General features: G+C 40.9%; 1 protein-coding gene across 2 annotated transcripts in view; it reads left to right on the forward strand.

Annotated features, from left to right (window-relative positions):
• DPP6 (dipeptidyl peptidase like 6) overlaps positions 1-27,397 on the forward strand; it is a 1,686,142-nt gene that overhangs the window by 1,335,586 nt on the left and 323,159 nt on the right. For both annotated transcript variants that reach the window (XM_040434145.1, XM_040434144.1), the window contains exon 4: positions 4,331-4,425. In XM_040434145.1, coding sequence (XP_040290079.1) covers positions 4,331-4,425 — 95 coding nt within the window. The remainder of the gene's footprint in view (positions 1-4,330; positions 4,426-27,397) is intronic.

The raw sequence follows: 27,397 nt of genomic DNA on the forward strand, positions 1-27,397 counted from the left end.
GTCTGAGGGGGCCCAAAGACCATTGTGCCACATAAGACACTGGCATTATAGAAAGTGCATACTGGTCAATTTACACCTTTGGCTGGAGGGAAGGGGTTAGGTTAAGAATTTGGCATGAGGGTGTTCCCTTTCAATGTTGGCCTCAGGCAGCAGGAAGGATATGTGCTCCCCTGCCCCTTGCCAACAAGCACTGAGGGACGGGGACCCAAGCTGAAATCTTGCACCAGGGCCCATAAGCTTTTAGCTACGCCCCTGCCCCCTGATGCACCCCTAGAGTAAATACTCCATAAAAGCGACCCCATCTAAGAAACTACACCCCTCAAGGTATTCAAATCTGATTTTATAAACGTCGTTAACCCTTTAGGTGTTCCACAAGAGTTATTGGCAAATGGAGATTAAATTTCAGAATTTCTATATCTGGTAACCTTGCCTCACAAAAATGTAATATAGATAAACCAAAAATCATATGTACCATAAAAATAGTCCCAACAAAACTGCCACCTTATCCCGTAGTTTCCAAAATAGGGTCACTTTTATGGACTACTCTAGGGGTGCATCAGGGGGGCTTCAAATGGGACATGGTGTAAATAAACCAGTCAAGCAAAATCTGCCTTCCAAAAACCATACGGTGCACCTTTCCCTCTACGCCCTACTGTGTGCCCGTACAGTAGTTCACAGCCACATATGGGGTGTTTCTGCAAACTACAGAATCAGGGCAATAAATATAGCATTTTGTTTAGCTGTTGACCCTTGCTTTGTTACTGGAAAAAATTAATAAAATTGGAAAGTTTGCATAAAAATTGAAATTCTCAAATTTATCCCCATTTGCCAATAATTCTTGTGCAACACCTAAAGGGTTAACAAAGTTTGTAAAATCAGTTTTGAATACCTTGAGGGGTGTAGTTTCTTAGATGGGGTCACTTTTATGGAGTTTCTACTCTAGGGGTGCATCAGGGGGGCTTCAAATGGGACATGGTGTAAATAAACCAGTCCAGCAAAATCTGCCTTCCAAAAACCATACGGCACACCTTTCACTCTATGCCCTACTGTGTGCCCATACAGTAGTTTACGGCCACATATGGGGTGTTTCTACAAACTACAGAATCGGGGCAATAAATATAGCATTTTGTTTGGCTGTTAACCCTTGCTTTGTTACTGGAAAAAATTGATTAAAATGGAAAATTTGCCCAAAAAATCTAAATTCTGAAATTTTATCTCCATTTGCCATTAACTCTTGTGGAACACCTAAAGGGTTAACGACGTTTGTAAAATCAGTTTTGAATACATTGAGAGGTGTAGTTTCTAGAATGGGTGGTTTTTGTTAGGTAAGCCTCACAAAGTGACTTCAGACCTGAACTGGTCTCTAAAAATTGGGTTTTTGAAAATTTCTGAAAAGTTTCAAGATTTGCTTCTAAACTTCTAAGCCTTGTAACATCCCCAAAAAATAAAATATAATTCCCAAAATGATCCAAACATGAAGTAGACATATGAGGAATGTAAAGTAATAACTATTTTTGGACGTATTACTATGTATTATAGAAGTAGAGAAATTGAAACTTGGAAATTTGCAATTTTTTGGTAAATTTGGTATTTTTTTATAAATAATTTTTTTTTTTTTACTTCATTTTACCAGTGTCATGAAGCACAATATGTGGCGAAAAAAACTATCTCAGAATGGCCTGGATAAGTCAAAGCGTTTTAAAGTTATCACCACTTAAAGTGACACTGGTCAGATTTGCAAAAAATTGCCTGGTCCTATAGGTGAAATAAGGCTGTGTCCTAAAGGGGTTAATAAGTGTATATTTGAGACTCTTGTCCCCACTTTAAATTTTTATTTTTTTATTTTAATATCATGGTTTGCCAGTTACTACAGATTAATACAAAATAACTAAAGGGACTTTACTTTCTAAATTTGTATAATCCCCCAATTCCTGTGTTGAATTGGAATTGGTATATAAGAAGCAGTAGTATTTTTATATGTGTATTGTTACTACTCTTTGGTGTTAAAGTAGCAGTCCCACAGAAAAATATATTCTCTGACCTGTTAGATAGGTACATGATGTAATCTGTAGTGAATGACTGTAATCTTCTCATCAGTGATTGTATTTGTGAGTTATAACCTCCATTCTGATCCTTAGCTGTGTCATGTGACCAACTGTCTGATCTCCAACTGACACAGGACAGGAAGTCAGTTACTTCTCTATTCATTCTTATGAGACTGACATTGAGGATCCCATAGAGAAACTGGCTTCCTGTCCACACATGAGATGTTGTGTGATTTGGAAAGTATGATTGCTGGTCACATGACACAGCTGAGGCTCAGAAGGGAGGTTATAACTTATAAATACAGTCACTGGTGAGAAGATTACATTCACTACAGATTACATCATGTACCTTTCTAACAGGTCAGAGAATAACATTTTTTGCAGGAGTTCTTCTTTAAACACTTGTCGTCAAGTAAGAAAAATAATTAACTGCTTGACGAAATTAAGCTTAACCTCTTCCCGTCATGTGATGTAATATTACATCACATGTTGGGTCTTTAAAGATGTTTCGCACAACAGACATCCAGGGCTCATACCTGCGATCAACTGTAATGCTGATCGCAGACAAGTAATCCCTCAGGTGCATCTGACAGGATAAAAACCCAAAAGCTCATGCTTCCTGGGCAGGAACGCCTCCCCCTGGCCGATCGGGGAAGGTGTTCCATTTCTTGTAATAAGCCGGAGCAGGTGACAGCACTGAATTGCAAGGTGTAATGGATAAAATTCCACTACTTTATACAAATTGCAATCTAATGATTGCATGTTGGGGTCAACTTATGGGGCCCAAAAAATGGAAAAAGTAAAACAAAAGTTTAAAAAATATAAAAAATAAAAATATATAAAAATTGAAATCACCCCTTTTTCGCAAATTAAAAATAAACAATCAAAAAAATAAACATCATAGGTATCACTGCATCCACAAATGCAGGTACTATTAAAATATATATTTTTTAATTATCCCATACAGTGAATGGTGTTATGAAAAAAATCAAAAATCAATAAGGCCGATTTACTTTTTCCTAATCACTCCACCTCCACAAAAAAATTGAATAAAAAGTAATTAAAAATTAATGTACACCCCAAAATAGTATCAATAACAACTACAGATCATCCTGCAAAAAATTTGCCATGACAGAGCTTGATAGACATAACCATAAAAAAGTTATGGGGCCTAGAATATGACGATGAAAATAAAAATAAAATAGATATCTTTTTTTTTCAGCCTTTCAGGGCTCTTACAAGCGGTCCAAAACGGATCAGTTTGCATTCTGAATGGAAAAGGATCCGCTCAGAATCCATCAGTTTGCCTCCGTTCCGTCTCCATTGCGCTTTGGAGGCGTTTTGATGTCCATCTGATGAAACTGAGCCAAACGGATCCGTCCTGGCACACAATGAAAGTCAATGGGGACGGATCCGTTTTCTATGACACAATATGGCACAATAGAAAACGGATCCATCCTCTTTTGACTTTCAATGGTGTTCAAGATGGATCCGTCTTGGCTATGTTAAAGATAATACAAACGGATCCGTTCAGAACGGATGCAGACGGTTGTATTATCTGAACGGATCCGTCCATGAGGGGTCCGCACAAAACGGTAGTGTGAAAGTAGCCTTAGAAGCCAGGGGTACAATTCCATTGGCCTGGCAACGAGGAATCTGGCAGGGAGGGTGGCATGATCCACATGCGGTTGTGGCCTGGCGCGTACCTCTTGCCATGGTGCCCAGTGAGCCTATGCGCTTGCATTAGTAGATTCAATGCTCATAGAAATGATTGAACTCAGATAGATATAGGGGAATAAATGGAGCAATATGCGCACCTAGTGGCCTGAGTTCTATGGGAGTATACGGCGGTGCCCTACCATCAGCTGCTGCCGCCTAAGGCAACATGTGACCTGGGTATGGCACTGACATTGGGTCCCGGGGAACAATTGCGTAGTTCACATGGTGGTTAAGACCGCCACTGGTGGCACTGTGCTCATATAATCATAAACTGAGGGTGGGGGGGACTTAGAATTGCTGAGAGACATTGGTGTCCCTAGAATCCCATGTCATGCATCGCCCCCTTCAGTCCTGCCCTGGGTTATGACACAGTGGATCCATTTTTCATAGCGTTCCTTCAATACTTTCAGCTACTATAACATCAGATTATTTTATTATTGTGTGATTTCTTCAGATGTGATCTGCTTAGAGATTGTTCTGCTCAGTTGATTTTTAGATTCTTATTTTAGCACAACATGCGTGTATTTTTGTCCACTAAGACGATTCTGCTTGTTTGTTTTTTCCAGGTAAAGAACTGTTATTTCGAACTCAGCAAGGCAACGTGGTAAAGCTAAATGTGGAAAAGAACGAGTCTACCTTACTAATAGAGAAGAAAATGTTTGTAAGTAGACTTTCCTTATATGTCACTTTTACTATATGTATCCCCTATATTCCTTCTCAATCTAAACAGGACCCGTCACTAGATCCTAGATCCGAAGTCTCTTCTCTCAAAACTTCGGATTAATGCTGTATGGAGATGCGTCTCCATACAGCATTAAAATGTACGGCCTCCGATGAGGAGCCCAGTTATTCCCGAAGTCTCCCGAGACTTTGGTGAATAACTTCAGTTTTTGATTTGTAAACTGGAAAAACACTTGGATCTGAACTCGGGGTAACGGTCAGATCTAAGTTTTAAAGTGGTTTCCCCGCTTAAAAAATCTAATACCGAAACGAGACTTCGGGAATAACTGACTTCACCTCATTGGGGGCCGTACAGTTTAATGCTGTACGGAGACGGATCTATTTGCATTCCTCATGTAATAACAATTTTGGAGCATCTATTTTCATGAATCTATGTTGTGCCATTCCTCTATGAATGAATTCCTAGCAATTTGCAATATAGGTCCAACTGGGTGTTTCCAGTTGGGAGTGTGGTCCCTGCACAGTCCAACACTACACATCGGTGCTGCCAGTGCTCCGAATCTATTAAAGCGCTTCATGCTGGATGTTAAATTTGGTGCGTTTTAGACACTTTTGACTAAGGGCTCATTTACGAGGGCAATGCACATGGAAGCAGATTGTTCCTGATAATTGCCCTCTCGTTAAGCTGCATTCACATGCAGCAATCATCCTCCTTGTACTGCGATTGTTGTTCTCCATACAGATTCATTGTTTGGCATCAAACACAGGGTGTGATCACCCAACTAACAAGTTTATCGGGTGATCGGTGGCACCTTTACACAGGGCAGTTAAAAAAATGTTCGTCCACCATAATTGACACTTTGGCACAATTTTGGTGCAATTTTGTGCATCTCAAAACACTCTCCTTTCCTGTTAAACTTTCCAGCTAGGCCACACACTTCAGGGAAGACACCAAATATGTCTAACAACTATAATAAATGTGGTGCAAACCTACAGCATTGTACAGTCAAAAATTATTAATCTGCAGCATGCCAGCTTATATGGCGGACATCCACCGCGTATTTCGCCCTTTGCAATAATTAGGTTGAATTCTCTGGCAAATCCGCTCCAAAATCTGCAACAAATGAACAGGGGAAGGAACTTTCCTCCGCAAAATCCATGGCAAAATCCACATGTTACGTGCATACGTGTAGATTAATTGCAAATTTTGGTGTGAATTTGTACCAATTTCACCCAATGCATTGCAAAGAGGGAAATCTGCAGTGGATATCCACTGCATAAGGGCTTGTGCACGCAAACATATTTTTTCTCTGCATCCAATCTGCATTTTTTGCAGGTCGGATGCAGAATTAATCACTTCAATGGGGCTGCAAAAGATACGGAAAACACACCCTGGCTGTCCGCATCTGTATATCCCTTCCGTGGCATCCGCAAAAATATAGAACATGTTCTATTTTGGTAACGTTACAAACAAGGATAGGACTGTTTGATTATTGCCCGGATGTTCTATTCGGCTAAATGCGGAAGGCGCACGGGCGGTATCCGCGTTTTGCGTATCTGCAATTTGTGGACCACAAAACAGGCAACGGTCATGTGCATGAGCCATACATTGATGTACTGAAGTTCTAAAATCCACCTACAGTTCAATTTACACTGCAGGAGCATGTGCATGAGATTTTTCAGACTCTCCTCTATGTTGCTGGTACGGTACAATGGTGCGTATTTGCTTTGTGCGCATCAGGAATGGGAAATCGCAGCGCATCTGTTATGTGTGAACATACCCTTAGACGGAGTCCGTCTCCTCCAAAATGTCAAAGTACCTCTAAGGGCTCATGCACAAGAATGTAAGGGCTCCATGATCATGCTGTGGACTGCAAATAGCTGAATGGGTCCATGATCCGCAAGATACTGCAAAAGATAGGACATGTCTTATCTTTTGCTGTGCGGAGGCACGCATCTAAAAGCCCACAGAAGCAATTTGTAGTGTTTCTGTGGGCTTCCGATCCGTGCCTCCGCTGCAAAAGGTAAGACATGTCCTATCTTTTGCAGTATTTTGTGGATTAAGGACCCATTCAAGGTGCTCACAGCCAGTGTCTGTATACAGGCGCAGAGCCAGATCGCTTACTCTGCTTACTAGACTTTTTTGTTTGTGGTGTTTCTATGGAGTGGGGATCATGTGACTTGTTTTGGATCACATGATCGCTCTTTCCAGTTTCTACTTCCTGACATGTGCAATCTCTTTATTGAGACGCCAAGCCACATATGTGATTCCATGCTGGGGCAGGTGCAGTAATTGTATGTAATTTATAAATTATGATGCACTGCAGTTTATTGATGACCACATGCACTTTTCATGTATTTATATGTCTTTTTTAGCTTACACATGATTCATGTATTTATTGTCTGTATTTTATTATGGATTTAACAATTTTTAATGAAATATTTTGGGTACATTTGCACTATGATTGTTAATTATTCTATTTATTAAATTATTAATGTTGATTGTACTGTATTTATATTTGCACTTTGCACCATTTGTATTGTCACTGCTTGAAAAAGGTTCCATAGAGAGAACCGAAACGTCGCGTCTGGTGTAATAAACAGATTACTTATTTTTGGAAGTGCCGTGGAATTTTTTATTTTTATATTTATCTGGATGTTGGATCGCTTCCGCAGCCGCTGGCACTCTGTTTTTCTACCTTGTTTGCAGTGCTGCCCAGTATATCATTTTCTTTTTATATATATATATATATATATATATATATATATATATACACTCACCTAAAGAATTATTAGGAACACCATACTAATACGGTGTTGGACCCCCTTTTGCCTTCAGAACTGCCTTAATTCTATGTGGCATTGATTCAACAAGGTGCTGATAGCATTCTTTAGAAATGTTGGCCCATATTGATAGGATAGCATCTTGCAGTTGATGGAGATTTGAGGGATGCACATCCAGGGCATGAAGCTTCCCTTCCACCACATCCCAAAGATGCTCTATTGGGTTGAGATCTGGTGAATGTGGGGGCCATTTTAGTACAGTGAACTCATTGTCATGTTCAAGAAACCAATTTGAAATGATTCGAGCTTTGTGACATGGTGCATTATCCTGCTGGAAGTAGCCATCAGAGGATGGATACATGTTCTCATTCTGTTTACGCCAAATTCGGACTCTACCATTTGAATGTCTCAACAGAAATCGAGACTCATCAGACTAGGCAACATTTTTCCAGTCTTCAACAGTCCAATTTTGGTGAGCTCGTGCAAATTGTAGCCTCTTTTTCCTATTTGTTGTGGAGATGAGTGGTACCCGGTGGGGTCTTCTGCTGTTGTAGCCCATCCGCCTCAAGGTTGTGCGTGTTGTGGCTTCACAAATGCTTTGCTGCATACCTCAGTTGTAACGAGTGGTTATTTCAGTCAACGTTGCTCTTCTATCAGCTTGAATCAGTCGGACCATTCTCCTCTGACCTCTAGCATCAACAAGGCATTTTCGCCCACAGGACTGCCGCATACTGGGTGTTTTTCCCTTTTCACACCATTCTTTGTAAACCCTAGAAATGGTTGTGGTTGAAAATCCCAGTAACTGAGCAGATTGTGAAATACTCAGACCGGCCCGTCTGGCACCAACAACCATGCCACGCTCAAAATTGCTTAAATCACCTTTCTTTCCCATTCTGACATTCAGTTTGGAGTTCAGGAGATTGTCTTGACCAGGTCCACACCCCTAAATGCATTGAAGCAACTACCATGTGATTGGTTGACTAGATAATTGCATTAATGAGAAATGGAACAGGTGTTCCTACTGGCTAGGCCACTCCAAGACCTTCAAATGCTTCTTACGGAGCCACTCCTTAGTGGACCTGGCTGTGTATTTCGGGTCATTGTCATGCTGGAAGACCCAGCCATAACCCATCTTTAATGCTCTCAGGGAAGGAGGTTTTTGGCCAAAATCTCGGGATAAATGGACCCACCAATTCTCCCTTTTTTACGGTGCAGTAGTCCTGTCCTCTTTGCAGAAAAGCACCCTCAAAGTGTGATGTTTCCACCCTCATGCTTCACAGTTGGGGCAATGTTCTTGGGGTTGTACTCATCCTTCTTGTTCCTCCCAACACGGCAAATGGAGTTGATACCAAAAAGTTCTATTTTGGTCTCATCTGACCACATGACCTTTTCCCATGCCTCCTCTGGATCATCCAGATGGTCATTGGCAAACTTTAAACAGGTCTGGACATGTGCATTTCTGAAGGATTTTAATCCATGACGATGTAGTGTGTTACTAATGGTATTCTTTGAGACTGTGGTTCCTGCTCTCTTCAGATCATTGACCAGGTTCTCTGGTTTACTTCTGGGCCGATTCCCAACCTTTATCAGAATCATCCTTACCCCACGAGGCGAGATCTTGCATGGGGCCGCAGACCAAGGAAGATTGACAGTCATCTTGTGTTTCTTCCATTTTCTAATTGCGCCAACCGTTGTTGCCTTCTCACCAAGCTGCTTGCCTATTGTCCTGTAGCTCATCCCAGCCTTGTGCAGGTCTATAATTTTGTCCCTGGTGTCTTCAGACAGCTCTTTGGTCTTGGCCATGGTGGAGAGGTTGGATTGTGATTGATTGAGTGTGTGGACAGGTGTCTTTTATGCAGGTAACGAGTTCAAACAGATGCAATTAATACAGGTAATAAGTGCAGAGTAGGAGGGCTTTTTAAAGAAAAACTAACCGGTCTGGGAAAGGCAGAATTCTTGCTGGTTGCTAAGTGATCAAACACTCATCTAATGCAATAAAATTGTAATTAATTATTTACAAATCATACAATGTGATTTTCTGGATTTTTTTTTTATTCTGTCTCTCATAGTTCAAGTGTACCTACGATAAAAATTACAGACCTCTCCATTCTTTGTAGGTGAGAAAAACTACTAAATCGGCAGTGCATCAAATACTTATTTTCCCCACTGTATATATATATATATATATATATATATATATATATACCTACACTACTTGAATTTTATAGTGGCTGTGAGGGCTCATAACAGGTAGCGTTTAGTGTTAGGTTCCCGTCTTACAGTGATTTCCTTGACATTTGGCAGACGGGCCCAAATAATTTTGTACAAAATATATGTGCTGACTGACCCCCTTTTCCTTGTAGTATGTATGTGTATATATATATATATATATATATATATAATCTTCAAGAACAGAGTAATATTAGATTAAAAAACACACTGAACTTAGGATGCCGAATGTCTTCTGTGTTCTTGCATTTGCTTATTGCAGTGTATTTGCTGTAGAACTGCTTGTAGTTTGACAAGAACATCAAAAAAGATCTTCCTCTTATTTATCAAAGGCTTCTCGTATCATTGTATTACATGAACACCGGACTTTATTATATATTTTGTGCCCATGATGAATGTGAGACTTCCCAGCTCCACATCCTCCCCCTGCAATGTGTCTAGTGTCTGGTCCAGAACTTCAAAGACGTGGTCCTGTTTCAACCGAGAGCTGAGCTACTCTTCAAATTTATAATTAAAAGACTGCAGCCACTGTCAAATTCTGTAAGTCTCTGGACTTCCACCAAAGGTGCTCTCCAAAAAACTGCAGACCTAAAGACTGGGGCATAGGTTTTCAATTTAAAACATTTTATCCTAATGTCATTAAGGGTCCATTCACAATTCCCTGTGTGTTTTGCTTATCCACGCATCCGCAAGACAAGGACATCGGCGATGTGCGTTCCGCATTTTGCGGACCACACATCGCCGGCACATAATAGAAAATGCCTAATCTTGTCCGCAATTGCGGACAAGAATAGGACATGTTCTATTTTTTTCGGGAACGGAATTGCGGACCCATAGAAATTAATGGTTCCGCAAAATGCATGGGCACGGTCCCTTGCACCACTCTAACCTCTTAAATAAGTACTAAAATATGATTTGTAAGAACAAACTTTATAAAGAATTTTAAAATGTTGGGTTAATTTATCAGAAATGTAGCAGCAAACAAATAAATAAATAAAAATGTTGAAAATCTGATATGGTTAGCTATTAGTACTGAGCACCTTTTTGAAATTGGACCCAAATAGAAAGTGCTCCAGTTACCCTAAAAAGTTGTGGATGACATTCTGTGCCCTCTTTAAAAGCAAACTGCACTGTTGGTCCGAATTTTTTTTTTTGCCTTTTGGCAACCTCAGTGATCTTCAAAAATTACTGATGTGTGCATGGTCCCATAGAAATGAATTGTCAGTGTACTATCCTCAAAAAATATGCTAACACATGGGTGACTGGAGAGTTAGTGTAAGGCCACATGGGGCAGATTTCCCACAATGGAATTTGTGCTGTAGAATTGTGGATTTTACTGCATCTTGGTAAAATCCATGGTGGAAATCTGCAGCAACAATTGACATGCTAGACACCCTAGCTGAGATGTAATCACAGATCACAGCTGTGTCCTAATGGAGCAGATCTAAGCAGCAGCCAAGGAGCAAGCACTGCAGAAAATAAGTAGAAGGTAATCATCCACTATAGATAGTGGCTTACACATTGTTTTTGGGCATGCAGCTGGATAATCACTTTACAGTCTTGTGAAAAAATTAGGACACCCTTTGAAAGCATGTGGTTTTTTGTAACATTTTTAATAAATGGTTATTTCATCTCCGTTTCAACAATACAGAGAGATTAAAGTAATCCGACTAAACAAAGAAAACTGAAGAAAAGTCTTTTCAAGATCTTCTGTAAATGTCATTCTACAAAAATGCCTATTCTAACTGAGGAAAAAGATAGGACACCCTTGCCCCTAATAGCGAGTGTTACCTCCTTTGGCTGAAATAACTGCAGTGAGACGGTTCTTGTAGCCATCTACCAGTCTTCGACATCGGTCTGAGGAAATTTTACCCCACTCCTCAATGCAGAACTTTTTCAGCTGTGAGATGTTTGAGGGGTTTCTTGCACGTACAGCCCTTTTCAAGTCACCCCACAGCATCTCAATGGGATTCAAATCTGGACTTTGACTTGGCCATTCCAGGACTCTCCATTTCTTCTTTTTCAGCCAATCTTTGGTTGATTTACTAGTATGTTTTGGGTCATTGTCATGTTGCATGGTCCAGTTCCGCTTCAGCTTTAATTTTCTAACTGATGGTCTCACATGTTCTTCAAGCACCTTCTGATACACAGTAGAATTCATCGTGGATTCTATGATGGTGAGCTGACCAGGTCCTGCTGCAGCAAAGCAGCCCCAAACCATGACACTTCCACCTCCATGCTTCACAGTTGGTATGAGGTTCTTTTCTTGGAATGCTGTGTTTGGTTTACGCCAAACATGTCCTCTGCTGTTGTGTCCAAATAATTCAATTTTGGACTCATCTGTCCAAAGAACATTATTCCAGAAGTCCTGGTCTTTGTCAACTTTATCGCTGGCAAATGTCAGTCTGGCCTCGATGTTTCTCTTGGAAAGCAAAGGTTTCCTCCTTGCACACCTCCCATGCAAGTTAAACTTGTACAGTCTCTTTCTGATTGTGGAGGCATGTACTTCTACATCAACAGTAGCCAGAGCCTGCTGTAGTTCTCGAGATGACACTTTAGGGTTTTTGGATACCTCTTTTAGCATCTTGCGGTCTGCTCTTGGGGTGAACTTGCTGGGGCGACCAGTCCTGGGCATGTTGGCAGTTGTTTTGAAAGCCCTCCACTTGTAGACTATCTTCCGGACAGTGGAATGGCTGATTTCAAAATCTTTTGAGATCTTTTTAAATCCCTTCCCAGACTCATAGGCTGCTACAATCTTTTTTCTGAAGTCCTCTGACAGCTCTTTTGCTCTCACCATGGTGCTCACTCTCACTTCAACAGTCAGGAGCACACCAAACTAAATGTCTGAGGTTTAAATAGGGCAAGCCTCATTCAACATGCAGAGTAACGATCTACTAATTATGTGCACCTGGTGTGATATACCTGTGTGAGATCTGAGCCAATTTAAGAGGGAATACATGTGAGGGTGTCCTATCTTTTTCCTCAGTTAGAATAGCCATTTTTGTAGAATGACATTTACAGAAGATCTTGAAAAGACTTTTCTTCAGTTTTCTTTGTTTAGTTGGATTACTTTAATCTCTCTGTATTGTTGAAACGGAGATGAAATAACCATTTATTAAAAATGTTACAAAAAACCACATGCTTTCAAAGGGTGTCCTAATTTTTTCACATGACTGTAAATAGTACTGGTCCATTGGCTATACCTTTTTTTACTGTGCAGACCTGGGTCAACTGGTCTGATAAAAGAAAGGTATGTGAGCAGAATTTTATATATATGTAGTTAAGAAATGTGCATTGTTATTCTTTAAAAATCTTTGTTCTCCATAATGGAGAAAGAGGTAGGAATTTTAAAAAAGTCAAACATTCTTCAGAGCAAGAATTATACAAGTTTTGACCTTAAAGGGGTTCTCCAGGAATGATTTAAAATGGCCTCCAGCAACCTGTCTTAGAATGTGAGCAGGACTGGTTGCCTCCACTTGCAGAGCTGCCTAGGAGGGTGAGGGACATGGCTGTGCTCTGGTACTTGCATATACTACACATTGGTGAGTTTTCCTGTCAGGCTGCTCAGCCATGATGGCATATCATAAACAGGATCACATCATTATCATCTATTGTAAAGCAGTGTAAAGTCCCGTCCCTCACTTATCCTAGACAGCTCTGTAAGTGGAGGCAACCAGTCCTTCTCACATTATAGGGCAGGTTGTTGGTGGCCATTTTGAATAATTTCCAGAGAACCCATTTAAGGGTAAAAGAAAATTTGTATGATTGGAATAGGACTCCAACGAGTAACCATATACTCCTGATCATCTGCAGGGGTGGATTTGACACAGCTAAGATTCACCTCTGTTGGCCCACTCAGCTTAGCAGTGCAACCCTGGCACATCTGCTACTGCCCTACAGCTGGGAAGGGCAGTTACACAGGTGTATGTCCACCCCATTAGTAATTATTTTCAGCCAACCATTTGTGGCAAGCATGTGCCCCCTTGATTTCTGGGGTCACAAACTTTAGGTTGTTTGGTGTGCTGGAAAAGTCCACCCCTGTCTATATGATACAGTGAAAGAAGTTTATAGTTATTGTGAAGGTATGTCCTAAAGACATGAAAGTTATGGTTCTTCAGTCCTCAGTTGTGGTGGCGCCTAGCTTTTGCCTTCTCTGTGAATGGGCTGAGGATGATTATAAGATCTTCCCAGATATTGCTGTCTGTGATCTAGCTCACCATGTGAAAACGGTGAATCTTTCTATTATGAAACTCAGGTTGATTAAAGGAAGAGGCTTTGATTATATCGTCCTCCGGGCACCAGGCATATTCTTCAATGAGGACAGCCAAATATTCAGTGTAATGGTCCATGGAAATCAATACTTGCATTACCTTTGTTACATTACATTAGGCAAGCCTGACATTTTCTATGACTCTCTAAAGGCACGGAGAGTTGTACTTGTGTATGCCTTACAGCATCGTCTTGTGTTTTCTGCCTGTTGATCTATCAAGAAAAACATTTTGCCTCCTGTAATCTTTCTGCGTTTGAAATACCTTGATGGCCGCTATGTGCTGGGAATTGCACTCGCCTAGGCTACAAAGTTTACTTTCTGATTCCACAGAGCGGAACAATTGCTCTGTGCCTTTTTTCCCCAAAATCTCAAAATCCTTTTGTATTTGTACAGTTCCAGTTTAAAGTGTGAAACCCACAATTGTATTAGACAGCTGAAAGGTTATTTTGTACTTTTTGCCATGGATAACACCTTTCAAATGACATTACACAAGGTTTATTGAACTCAATGCTTCCATCTGCTACAGACAGAAAATCTTCAAAATCTTCCCCCGATGATAAAAGTTATATTCTCCTAAATTGAAACACTGTATGTGAATGACATTTTACATCCAGGGTTGGAAAAAAAAAATATTCTTATTTTTTTGGAAGGCATTTAGTCCTCAATATGCGCATTGCCATGGTCTACAGTGTCCGTTGTCGCAAAGGAGGCACAAGTGTTCTTTTCTTTTATTCATAATTTATTTTCTATATTCATAATTTATTATTTACATTATGTAAATTTAATGATATCCATGTGTTTGTCCTATATAGATGGGTACAACCGTGATCAAAGCCACGACAAATTACAGTGGAATAGCTAAAAAGAACGGGGGAGAGAAAGAACTCTTCTTGGCCTAGATTAGCAGGCTAGATAATAGTCTTCCTCATAGACCTCGAAAGCCATTTCATCCTGTGGTTGTACAAACATTATGAAATGACTAGAGATGAGCAAATTTGGTAAAATTCGTTTTGGCTGCCAATTCTAACAATTCAATTCTGCAGATTCAATACCACCTGAATTAAAAGTGCTTCAATTTTCTTTAAAAAAAGTCACGAATGACACTCTGAGGTGTCCTAGGACTGTGTCCAACCCCTTTCAAGCTCTTTAGCACAAAGGCAGCATTAGTAATATCAAAGTAACATCAACTGATAACTGATATGGCTATGGTTAAACAGATAAAAGCCGGAGGTAGAAAAAAAAACAAAAAAAAATAATTGTTAGGCGCCTTTCACACGAGCAAGTTTTCCACGTGGGTGCAATGTGTGAGGTGAATGCATTGCACCCGCACTGAATCCTGACCCATTCATTTCAATGGGTCTGTGTACACAAGTGTTATTTTTCACGCATCAGTTCTGCGTTGCGTGAAAATCACAGCATGTTCTATATTCTGCATTTTTCACGCAGCCCTGGTCCCATAGAAGTGAATGGAGCTGCGTGAGAGACGCATTGCATCCGCAAGCAAGTGTAGATGCAATGCGTTTTTCACTGACGGTTGCTAAGAAATGTTGTTTGTAAACCTTCTGTTTTTTATCACGAGCGTGAAAAATGCATCAAAATGCATTGCTCTCTTGCGGAAAAAACTGAACAACTGAACGCAATCGCAGACAAAACTGACTGTACTTGCTTGGAAAATGGTGCGAGTTTCACTGAACGCACCCTGAATGCATCCAGAGCCAATCCATCACGCTCGTGTGAAAGGGGCCTTAGATTTTATTTCAAAATTAGAACGTGGTACAAAAATGATCCTTTTTGGTGGCAGATTTCTTCTTCTCTGTCTTCTGACCTGTAAAATGGTGGCCATCATTTTGAGAGATTTGTCCAAATAGAATCACAGACTATTCTGATTTGGCTATCATAAAAATTTGGGGGAAATTCAAGACTAATTCAATTAGTTTAGAAAAAAAATAATAGTTTGCATCTTTGTTCTCCATAATAGAGAAAGAGGTAGGAATTTTAAAAAAGGCAAACGTTCTTCAGAGCAAGAATTATACAAGTTTTGACCTTAAAGGGGTTCTCCAGGAATGATTTAAAATGGCCTCCAGCAACCTGTCTTAGAATGTAAGCAGGACTGGTTGCCTCTACTTGCAGAGCTGCCTAGCAGGGTGAGGTACATGGCTGTGCTCTGGTACTTGCATATACTACACATTAGTGAGTTTTCCTGTCAGGCTGCTCAGCCATGATGGCATATCATAAACAGGATCACATCTGATTTGGCTATCATCAAAATTTGGGGGAAATTCAAGACTAATTCAATTAGTTTAGAATCATTTTTCTCATCTCTGGAAATAACTGATACAAGCACCAATTCCCACTAGTATACAACCAAAAAAAAAGCATATCATACTCCTAAAATAATGGCCCACTATATCAGAGGAGTGACAAATAATCATTGGGCCCCATAGAAAAGAAATATAAATGGTTATATTATACACAGTACCAGTAGTAAGGAATATTAGGAAATATATTGCTAGCTTTTATTATACACTGCCTGTCCAAAAAAAAAGTCGCCACCAAACAAAAAAGGTCACACACTCTAATATTTAGTTGGACCACCATTAGCTTTGATTACGGCACACATTCGCTGTGGCATTGTTTCAATAAGCTTCTGCAATGTCACAAGATTTATTTCCATCCAGTGTTGCATTAATTTTTCACCAAGATCTTGCATTGATGATGGTAGAGTCTGACTGCTGCGCAAAGCCTTCTCCAGCACATCCCAAAGATTCTCAATGGGGTTAAGGTCTGGACTCTGTGGTGGCCAATCCATGTGTGAAAATGATGTCTTATGCTCCCTGAACCACTCTTTCACAATTTGAGCCCAATCAATCCTGGCTTGTCATCTTGGAATATGCCCGTGCCATCATGGAAGAAAAAAATCCATTGATGGAATCATTCAGTATGTTCAGGTAGTCAGCTGACCTCATTCTTGGAGCACATAGAGTTGCTGAACCTAGACCTGACCAACTGCAGCACCCCCAGATCATAGCACTGCCCCCACAGGCTTGTACAGTAGGCACTAGGCATGATGGGTGCATCACTTCATCTGCCTCTCTTCTTACCCTGATGCGCCCATCACTCTGGAACAGGGAGATCTGGACTCATCAGACCACATGACCTTCTTCCATTGCTCCAGAGTCCAATCTTTATGCTTCCTAGCAAATTGAAGCCTTTTTTTCTGGTTTGCCTCAATGATTAGTGGTTTTCTTATGGCTACACAGCTGTTCAGCCCCAATCCCTTGAGTTCCCTTCGCATTGTGCATGTGGAAATGCTCTTACTTTCACTATTAAACATAGCCCAGAGTTCTACTGTTATTTTTCTTCGATTTGATTTCACCAAATGTTTAAGTGATCGCTGATCACGATCATTCATTTTTTTCCTGCCACATTTCTTCCTCAAATACGATGGGTCCCCATTATCCTTCCAGTTTTTAATAATGTGTTGGACAGTTCTTAACCAAATTTTAGTAGTTTCTGCAATCTCATTAGATGATTCTGATGTTGCTTGATGCATGCCAATGATTTGACCCTTCTCAAACAGACTAACATCTTTTCCACAACCACGAGATGTGTCTTTCGACATGGTTGTTTAAGAAATGAGAAGCAACCAATTGCACCAGTTGGGGTTAAATAACTTATTGCCAGTTGAAAGATAATCGCCCATGCAATAATTATCCAATAGGAGGCTCATAACTATTTGCTTAGTTAAATCCAGGTGGCGATTATATTAAAGGGGTTGTCCAAGTTATATTTATTGATGACCTATCCTCAGGATAGGTCATCAATATCAGATCGGCTGGGGTCCGACACCCGGCACCTCCGCCGATCAGCTGTTTGAAGAGAAGGCGCACGCCGTGCCAGCGCTGCCTCCTCTTCACTGTTTACCTTGTCACCGTCGCCTCTGCTGCGGTGAGCAGGTGTAATTACATCCAAGCCGTCCTATTCATTTCAATGGTACGGATCTCTCCTATACAAGTGTATGGGAACGATCCATCCTATTGAAATGAATAGGATGGTTAGATGTAATTACACCTGCTCACGGCTGCAGATGCAACGGCGAGAAGGTAAACAGTGAAGAGGAGGCGGCGCTGGCACGGCGTGCACCTTCTCTTCAAACAGCTGATCGGCGTGGGTGCTGGGTGTCGGACCCCAGCCGATCTGATATTGATGACCTATCCTGAGGATAGGTCATCAATAAATATAACGTGGACAACCCCTTTAAGCAGTGACATCCCTAAATGGACACCCAGAAAAGAATTATCATAGCAAATTCCTGAAGCCAATTCTATATGAGAAGCTCTCAGCAAAAATAATTAAACAGCTTACTGACTGTGTAAATCAATATGCACTTAGCTACCCCTAGTGGTGGTTGCATGCAGCAAGACCTATATAATTTATCATCTCATACAATGGGGGCTTATCGCCACCCTCCATTCATTTCTATGGGAGTGCCGAAAATAGCTGAGCAGTACACGTTTTTGTACTATTAGTAGCTAGGAGCTTCCATTCAACAAAATGGTCACACTTAGACCCCTCCTCTTAAATGTTCTGGCTCCCAAAGACATGGCGGCAGCCTGAAAGAACAATGCACTGCTTTTGCATTGTATTTTTCATGTTCTGCAATTGTGATACAATATCTGATGGGCGCATCAGGGTAACCTTCCAATTATCATTCAAAAGAGCGTTTCTACAGGGAGAAACAAAAATACCAAACTTCAAAAAAGCTAAATTTAGCCAATCTAAGAGAGGCCATAGGCCTAACTAACTGGGACAAAGTCCTCAAAAATAAAAATACAGCCAAAAAATGGGATATCTTTAAAAACATCCTAAAATCTCATTGTGAGAGGTACATACCGTATGGGAATAAAAGGTTAAGGAACAAAAAGAAACCAATGTGGATAAACAGAACTGTAAAGAAAGCAATAAATGACAAAAAGAAAGCATATAAAACCCTAAAACAGGAGGGTAGCACGGAAGCACTGAAAAACTATAAGGAAAAAAACAGAACATGTAAAAAACAAATAAAAGCGGCCAAACTAGAGACCGAGAGATTAATTGCCAAACAGAGTAAAACTAACCCTAAAATGTTCTTCAATTATATAAATGTTAAAAAGTATAAATCTGAAGGTGTCGGCCCTTTAAAGAGTAATGAGGGGGGAGTCGCAGAGAGCGACGAGGAGAAAGCAAAGCTGTTAAATATTTTTTTCTCCAATGTATTCACTGAGGAAAATAAACTGTCAGATGAAATGCTGAATGCTGAAATAAATTCGCCATTAAAAGTGTCCTGTCTGACCCAGGAAGAAGTACAACAGCGACTTAAAAAAATCAAAATAGACAAATCGCCAGGACCGGATGGCATACACCCCCGTATCCTAAGGGAATTAAGTAATGTCATAGCCAGACCCTTATTTCTGATATTTGCGGACTCTGTACTGACAGGGAATGTCCCACAGGATTGGCGCATGGCAAATGTGGTGCCAATATTCAAAAAGGGTCCAAAAACAGAGCCTGGAAACTATAGGCCGGTAAGTTTAACATCTGTTGTGGGTAAACTGTTTGAAGGTTTTCTGAGAGATGCTATGTTAGAGCATCTTATGGGAAATAAGCAAATAACGCCATATCAGCATGGCTTCGTGAGGGATCGGTCATGTCAAACTAATTTAATCAGTTTCTATGAGGAGGTAAGTTCTAGACTTGACAGCGGCGAATCAATGGATGTCGTGTATCTGGACTTCTCCAAAGCATTTGACACTGTACCTCATAAAAGGTTAGTATATAAAATGAGAATGCTCGGACTCGGAGAAAACGTCTGTAAGTGGGTAAGTAACTGGCTCAATGATAGAAAACAGAGGGTGGTTATTAACGGTACATACTCAGATTGGGTCACTGTCACTAGTGGAGTACCTCAGGGGTCAGTATTGGGCCCTATTCTCTTCAATATATTTATTAATGATCTTGTAGAAGGCTTGCATAGTAAAATATCAATTTTCGCAGATGACACTAAACTGTGTAAAGTAATTAACACTGAAGAGGACAGTATACTACTACAGAGGGATCTGGATAGATTGGAGGCTTGGGCAGATAAGTGGCAGATGAGGTTTAACACTGAGAAATGTAAAGTTATGCACATGGGAAGGAATAATGCAAGTCACCCATACATACTAAATGGTAAAACACTCGGTAACACTGACATGGAAAAGGATCTAGGAATTTTAATAAACAGCAAACTAAGCTGCAAAAAACAGTGTCAGGCAGCGGCTGCCAAGGCCAATAAGATAATGGGTTGCATCAAAAGGGGCATAGATGCCCGTGATGAGAACATATTCCTACTACTTTACAAATCACTGGTCAGACCACACATGGAGTACTGTGTACAGTTCTGGGCTCCTGTAAACAAGGCAGACATAGCAGAAATGGAGAGGGTCCAGAGGAGGGCAACTAAAGTAATAACTGGAATGGGGCAACTAGAGTACCCTGAAAGATTATCAAAATTAGGGTTATTCACGTTAGAAAAAAGACGACTGAGGGGAGATCTAATTACTATTTATAAATATATCAGGGGGCAGTACAGAGATCTTTCCCATCATCTATTTATCCCCAGGACTGTGACTGTGACGAGGGGACATCCTCTGCGTTTGGAGGAAAGAAGGTTTGTACACAAACATAGAAAAGGGTTCTTTACGGTAAGAGCAGTGAGACTATGGAACTCTCTGCCTGAGGAGGTGGTGATGGTGAGTACAATAAAGGAATTCAAGAGGGGCCTGGATGTATTTCTGGAGTGTAATAATATTACAGGCTATAGCTACTAGAGAGGGGTCGTTGATCCAGGGAGTTATTCTGATTGCCTGATTGGAGTCGGGAAGGAATTTTTTATTCCCCTAAAGTGAGGAAAATTGGCTTCTACCTCACAGGGTTTTTTTGCCTTCCTCTGGATCAACTTGTAGGATGACAGGCCGAACTGGATGGACAAATGTCTTTTTTCGGCCTTATGTACTATGTTACTATGTAAACAAGAGTAAAAACAAATACACATAAGAAAATTATTTTAGGTTTAGGTGGTTGTTTTTTTTTTTGTAGTGGACCTTTAAAGAAAGCACTCTCGCAAAATGTTTTATTCTTTGAGCTGTTAGAAAGATGCATGATGTAAACTGTAGTCAAGGTAATCTTCTTAACCACTTCCCATCTGGGCCATTTGGCCCCTTCCTGACCAGGCCTAATTTTGCAAATCTGACATATCTCAGTTTATGTGGTAATAACTTTGGAACACCTTTACTTATCCAAGTCATTCACAGATTGTTTTCTCGTGACACATTGTACTTGATGATAGTCATACATTTGAGTCAATATATTTCACCTTTATTTATGAAAAAATACCAAATTTACCCAAAATTTTTAAAAATTCGCAATTTTCTAAATTTAAATTTCTCTGCTTTTAAAACAGAAAGTGATACCTCATAAAATATTTATTACTTAACATTCCCCATATGTATACTTTATGTTGGCATCATTTTGGAAATGTCATTTAATTTTTTTAGGACGTTAGAAGGCTTAGAAGTTTAGAAGCAATTCTTCAAATTTTTAAGAAAATTGCCAAAACCCACTTTTTAAGGACCAGTTCAGGTCGGAAGTCACTTTGTGGGGCCTACATAGTGGATACCCCCATAAATGACCCCATTGTAGAAACTACACCCCTCAAGTTACTTTAAACCGATTTTACAAACTTTGTTAACCCTTTAGAATTAAAGGAAAATGGAGATCAAATTTTTAAATTTCACTTTTTTGGCAGATTTTCCTTTTAATCCAATTTTTCCTTTAACACATCGATGGTTAACAGCCAAACAAAACTCAATATTTATTACCCAGATTCTGCGGTTTACAGAAACATCCCACATGTGGTCATAAACTACTGTATGGGCACACGGCAGGGCGCAGAAGAAAAGGAACTCCACATGGTTTTTAGATGCCATGTCCCATTTGAAGCCCCCCTGATGCACCCTTACAGTAGAAACTCTCAAGAAGTGATCCCATTTTGGAAATTAGGGGATAAGGTGGCAGTTTTATTGGCACTATTTTTGGGTACATATAATTTTTTGATCATTCATTATAACACTTTATGGGGCAAGGTGACCAAAAAATTGGTTGTTTTAGCACAGTTTTTATTTATTTATTTTTACAGCGTTCACCTGAGGGGTTCGGTCAAGTGACATTTTTATAGAGCAGATTGTTACAGACGTGGCGATACCTAATATGTATACTTTTTCTTATTTATTTAAGTTTTACACAATAATAGCATTTTTGAAAAACAAAAAAATTATGTTTTAATGTGTCCATGTTCTGAGAGCTATAGTTTTTTTTATTTTTTGAGAGATTTTCTTATGTAGGGGCTCTTTTTTTGCGGGATGAGGTGCCGGTTTTATTGGTCCCATTTTGTGGGACATATGCCTTTTTGATCACTTGGTGTTGCACTTTTTGTGATGTAAGGAGACAAAAATGGCTTTTTTTTGACAGTTATATATATATTTTTTTTTATGGTGTTTATCGGACGTGCGGACGGGAGGTGGTTAACAGTAACTGTATTTGTGAGTTATAGCCTCTCTTCTGATCCTCAGCTGCGTCATGTAACCAACACTCTGACTCTTAGGCCTCATGCACATGACCATTGTGTGTTTTGCGGTCCGCAAATTGCGGATCCGCAAAACACGAATGGTGTCTGTGTGCGTTCTGCAATTTGCGGAACGGCACGGACAGCCAATAATATAACTGCCTATTCTTGTCTGAAAAATGCAGACAAGAATAGGACAGGTTATATTTTTGGGGCGTACCCCAATTGCGGTCCCCAATGCACGGGCAACATCCGTGCAGCGGGCCGGACCCATTCAACTTGAATGGGTCCGTGGTCTGTCCGCACCGCAAAAATATATAACATGTCATATTTATTTGCGGTTTTGAACAACGGAAAGAAACAGCACAGAAGTACTCCGTAGTGCTTCCTGTGTTTCGTTCCGTGACTCCGCTCCGCATCTCCGGAATTGTGGACCCATTCAAGTGATGCGTGGATTGCCGACCTGCCGTTTGTGGGCCGCAATACGGCCACGGCCGCCCAACAGCCATGTGCATGAGGCCTAACATTGAGGCTAACATAGGAATACATATAGAAACTGGCTTCCTACCTAAACATAAAATACCGTGGTTTTTTTGAGACTCAGAATGCTGGTCACATGACGAATCTGAGGATCAGAAGGGAGGTTATAACTCTCAAATACAGCCAATGGTAATAAAATTGCCTTCAATACAGTTTACATAATGTACCTTTCTAACAGGTCACAGAATAAAAAAAATTGTGGGAGTCTTACTTTAATACCTTCCCGACATATGACGTAATAGTACGTCATGGTGGCAGGTGCGTTCCGGCATTTTGACGTACTATTACGTCATTTTGACGTACTATTACGTCATTTTGACGCGTTTCGCCATGTTTGGCTCGTCAGGAGCATAAGATGTGGGTAGAAGGACAAACAATCAAACCAGTGCTGATAGCTGCAGCCTCTGTCACGGCTTAGCAGCTTGATTGTTTGTCCTTCTACCCACATCTTATGCTCTTACGAGCCAAACATGGTGAAACGCGTCAAGCGATCAGTGGGGGCAAACCCATGTTTTTTTTATTTTGCTTGACTTGCGTTCACACAACAGAAGTGGTCTGCGTCAATCCAGCCCTCTGTAGTATGTGAACAGGTTCATTCAAGCTTTTCACTCTCATCCAGGTAGTTAGTGTCCCTTGATTCGTGCTCACAGGGCCGGTGATCGGACATCTGGTTCATATCCATGAACAGGTGGTTCTTGATGCAGGCCGGACCCAATGAGTAGATGTTTATCAATGGATTAGTTTGTTAATTTAGTCCAGGGCCATCTAGGCTGGGTGATTAAGCTGAGCACCTTGTCCGTGCCACGGTGCGCACCTTTGGTTGTGTATAGAAAATTATAGCCGGCTGGCATGGTTCTGCAACCTTTTGTAGTGCACCTGAAGTGGATTTCTCAGTGACTTTGTCCACACCTGAGTGGTACGGCAGATCGTGGATTTCCACGCGATACCTCGATTCGCCTCAGGATTTGTGGATAGATCTTGGTCACTGAGAATTTCATATAGTTAGTAGGTCACTTTTCCTCACACTTTTTGTAAATTTAATAAAGTATTAGTTTTATCTAATCCTTATAGCGTTTCCAATTACAGTGAATTATTTTTGATAGTGGAACGTATACCACTATTAGCTTGTCAGTGATTTTATATCACATGATCCACCCTGTCCGATAAACACTGTAAAAAAATAACAACTGTTAAACCTTACATCACAAAGATTGCAACACCAAGCGATCAAAAAGGCATATGTACCCCAAAATAGTAACAATAAAACCGTCACCTCATTCCGCCAAAAATGAGACCCTACCTAAGACAATCACCCCAAAAAAATATGACTCTCAGACAATGGAGACACTAAAATATGATTTTTTTTTGTTTCAAAAATGCTATTATTGTGTTAAAGTGAAATAAATAAAAAAAAGTAGAAATGTTAGATATTGCTGTGTCTGTAACAACCTGCTGTATAAAAATATCACATGACCTAACTCCTCAGGTGAACACCATAAACCAAAAAAAAAACAACTGTGCCAAATAGCCATTTTTTGTCACCTAACATCATTTAAAGTGCAACACCAAGCGATCAAAAAGGCGTTTGACCCCCAAAATAGAACCAATCGAACCATCATCTCATCCCGCAAAAAATAAGAACCTACGTAAGACAATCGGTCAAAAAATAAAAAAGCTATGGTTCTCAGACTATGGAGACACTAAAACATCATATTTTTTTTCAAAAATGCTATTATTGTGTAAAACTTAAATAAATAAGAAAAAGTATACATATTGGGTATCGCCACGTCCGTAAGGACCTGCTCCATAAAAAAATCACATGACCTAACCCCTCAGATGAACACTGTAAAAATAAATAAATAAAAACTGTGCCAAAACAACCAACTTTTGGTTACCTTGCCTCACAAAAAACTTTATATAGAGTGAATAAAAATCATATGTACCCCAAAATAGTATCAATAAACTGTCACCTTATCCCCTAGTTTCCAAAATGGGGTCACTTTTGGAAGTTTCTACTGTAGGGGTGCATCAGGGGGCTTAAAATGAGACATGGTATCTAAAAACCAGTCCAGCAAAATCTGCCTTCCAAAAACCATGCGACAGTCCTTTCCTTCTGCGCCCTGCCATGCGCCCTTAAATCAGTTTACGACCACATGTGGGGTGTTTCTGTAAACCTCAGAATCAGGGTAATCAATGTTGAGTTTTGTTTGGCTGTTAACCCTCGATGTGTTAAAAAAAATTGATTCAAATGGAAAATCTGCCAAAAAAGTGAAATTTTTAAATTTCATCTTCATTTTTCTTTAATTCTTGTGGAACACCTAAAGGGTTAACAAAGTTTGTAAAATCACTTTTGAGTAACTTGAGGGGTGTAGTTTCTACAATGGTGTCATTTATGGGGGGTTTCTGTTATGTAAGCCCCACAAAGTGACTTCAGACCTGAACTGGTCCTTAAAAAGTGGGTTTTGGAAATTTTCTTAAAAACTTTTAGAATTTCTTCTAAAATTCTATGCCTTCTAATGTCCCCGAATATTGTTGGATTCGAGGGATTTGTGGACTCGAATCCCGACCTCATTTACTAAATTCAAATCCATGACAGCGGGGACTGGTGCAGTCCCTGTATTCTAATGCATCGGCCCTGCTCACTGTAGTATAATCTTATGATCTAACATTAATTTTTAAGATATAATAATCCATCTGTATTACTTACATTACAACATTAAGTTCCGTAGCAGAGAGGATGGAGGAGGCAGGCCGGGAGGACAGGCGGACGGCGCGTCACTCACTACGTCACGTGCCTGCGCCGCCCACTTTATGAATGAAGCAGGTGGCACGGCCGTCCTCCCGGCCTGCCTCCTCCCTCCTCTCTGCTACGGAACTTAATGTTGTAATGTAAGTAATACAGATGGATTACAATGCAGGTTAGATCCTAAGATTATACTACAGTGAGCGGGGCCTGTGCATTTGAATACAGGGACTGCACCGGTCCCCGCTGTCATTCCTAATCCAGATGCCGGCCCCCAGCCCCTGTATTGGGGGTCATTCATACTGCAGGGACACTGTTATGGGGGAAATCTGTGGATGGCACATAGCATAAGATGCTATATATGTGTCATCCACAGATCCCCCCCATCACAGTGCCATCCACAGATCCCCCATAACAGTGCCATCCACAGATCCCCCATAACAGTGCCATCCAGAGATCCACCATAACAGTGTCATCCAGAGATCCCCCATAACAGTGCCATCCACAGATCCCCCATAACAGTGCCATCCACAGATCCCCCATAACAGTGCCATCCACAGATCCCCCATAACAGTGCCATCCAAAGATCCCCCATAACAGTGCCGTCCACAGATCCCCCATAACAGTGCCATCCACAGATCCCCCATAACAGTGCCATCCAGAGATCCCCCATAACAGTGCCATCCACAGATCCCCCATAACAGTGCCATCCACAGATCCCCCATAACAGTGCCATCCACAGATCCCCCCATAACAGTGCCATCCACAGATCCTCCCATAACAGTGCCATCCACAGATCCCCCCATAACAGTGCCATCCACAGATCCCCTATAACAGTACCATCCAGAGATCCCCCATAACAGTGCCATCCACAGATCCCCGATAACAGTACCATCCACAGATCCCCCATAACAGTGCCATCCACAGATCCCCCCATAACAGTGCCATCCACAGATCCCCCCATAACAGTGCCATCCACAGATCCCCCCATAACAGTGGAATCCAGAGATCCCCGATAACAGTGCCATCCACAGATCCCCGATAACAGTACCATCCACAGATCCCCCATAACAGTGCCATCCACAGATCCCCCATAACAGTGCCATCCACAGATCCCCTATAACAGTGCCATCCACAGATCCCCCCATAACAGTGCCATCCACAGATCCCCCCATAACAGTGCCATCCACAGATCCCCCCATAACAGTGGAATCCAGAGATCCCCGATAACAGTGCCATCCACAGATCCCCGATAACAGTACCATCCACAGATCCCCCATAACAGTGCCATCCACAGATCCCCCATAACAGTGCCATCCACAGATCCCCTATAACAGTACCATCCAGAGATCCCCCATAACAGTGCCATCCACAGATCCCCGATAACAGTACCATCCACAGATCCCCCATAACAGTGCCATCCACAGATCCCCCCATAACAGTGCCATCCACAGTTCCCCCATAACAGTGCCATCCACAGATCCCCCCATAACAGTGCTATCCACAGATCTCCCCATAACAGTGCCATCCACATATCCCCCCATAATAGTGCCATCCACAGATCCCCCCATAGCAGTGTCATCCACATATCCCCCCCATAAGTGTTTGGATCACTTTGTTTCTTACACCGTTCACACAATTCTTATGTACAGGATTTGTAGGATTCGAGATTCGATAGATTCGAGAACCTATTCGGATTCGAAAAAAATTTGATTTGTCCCACCTCTAGTAATAAATATTTTATA

This window comes from Bufo bufo, chromosome 5, assembly GCF_905171765.1.
Source record: "Bufo bufo chromosome 5, aBufBuf1.1, whole genome shotgun sequence".
In the NCBI taxonomy this organism is placed as follows: domain Eukaryota; kingdom Metazoa; phylum Chordata; class Amphibia; order Anura; family Bufonidae; genus Bufo; species Bufo bufo.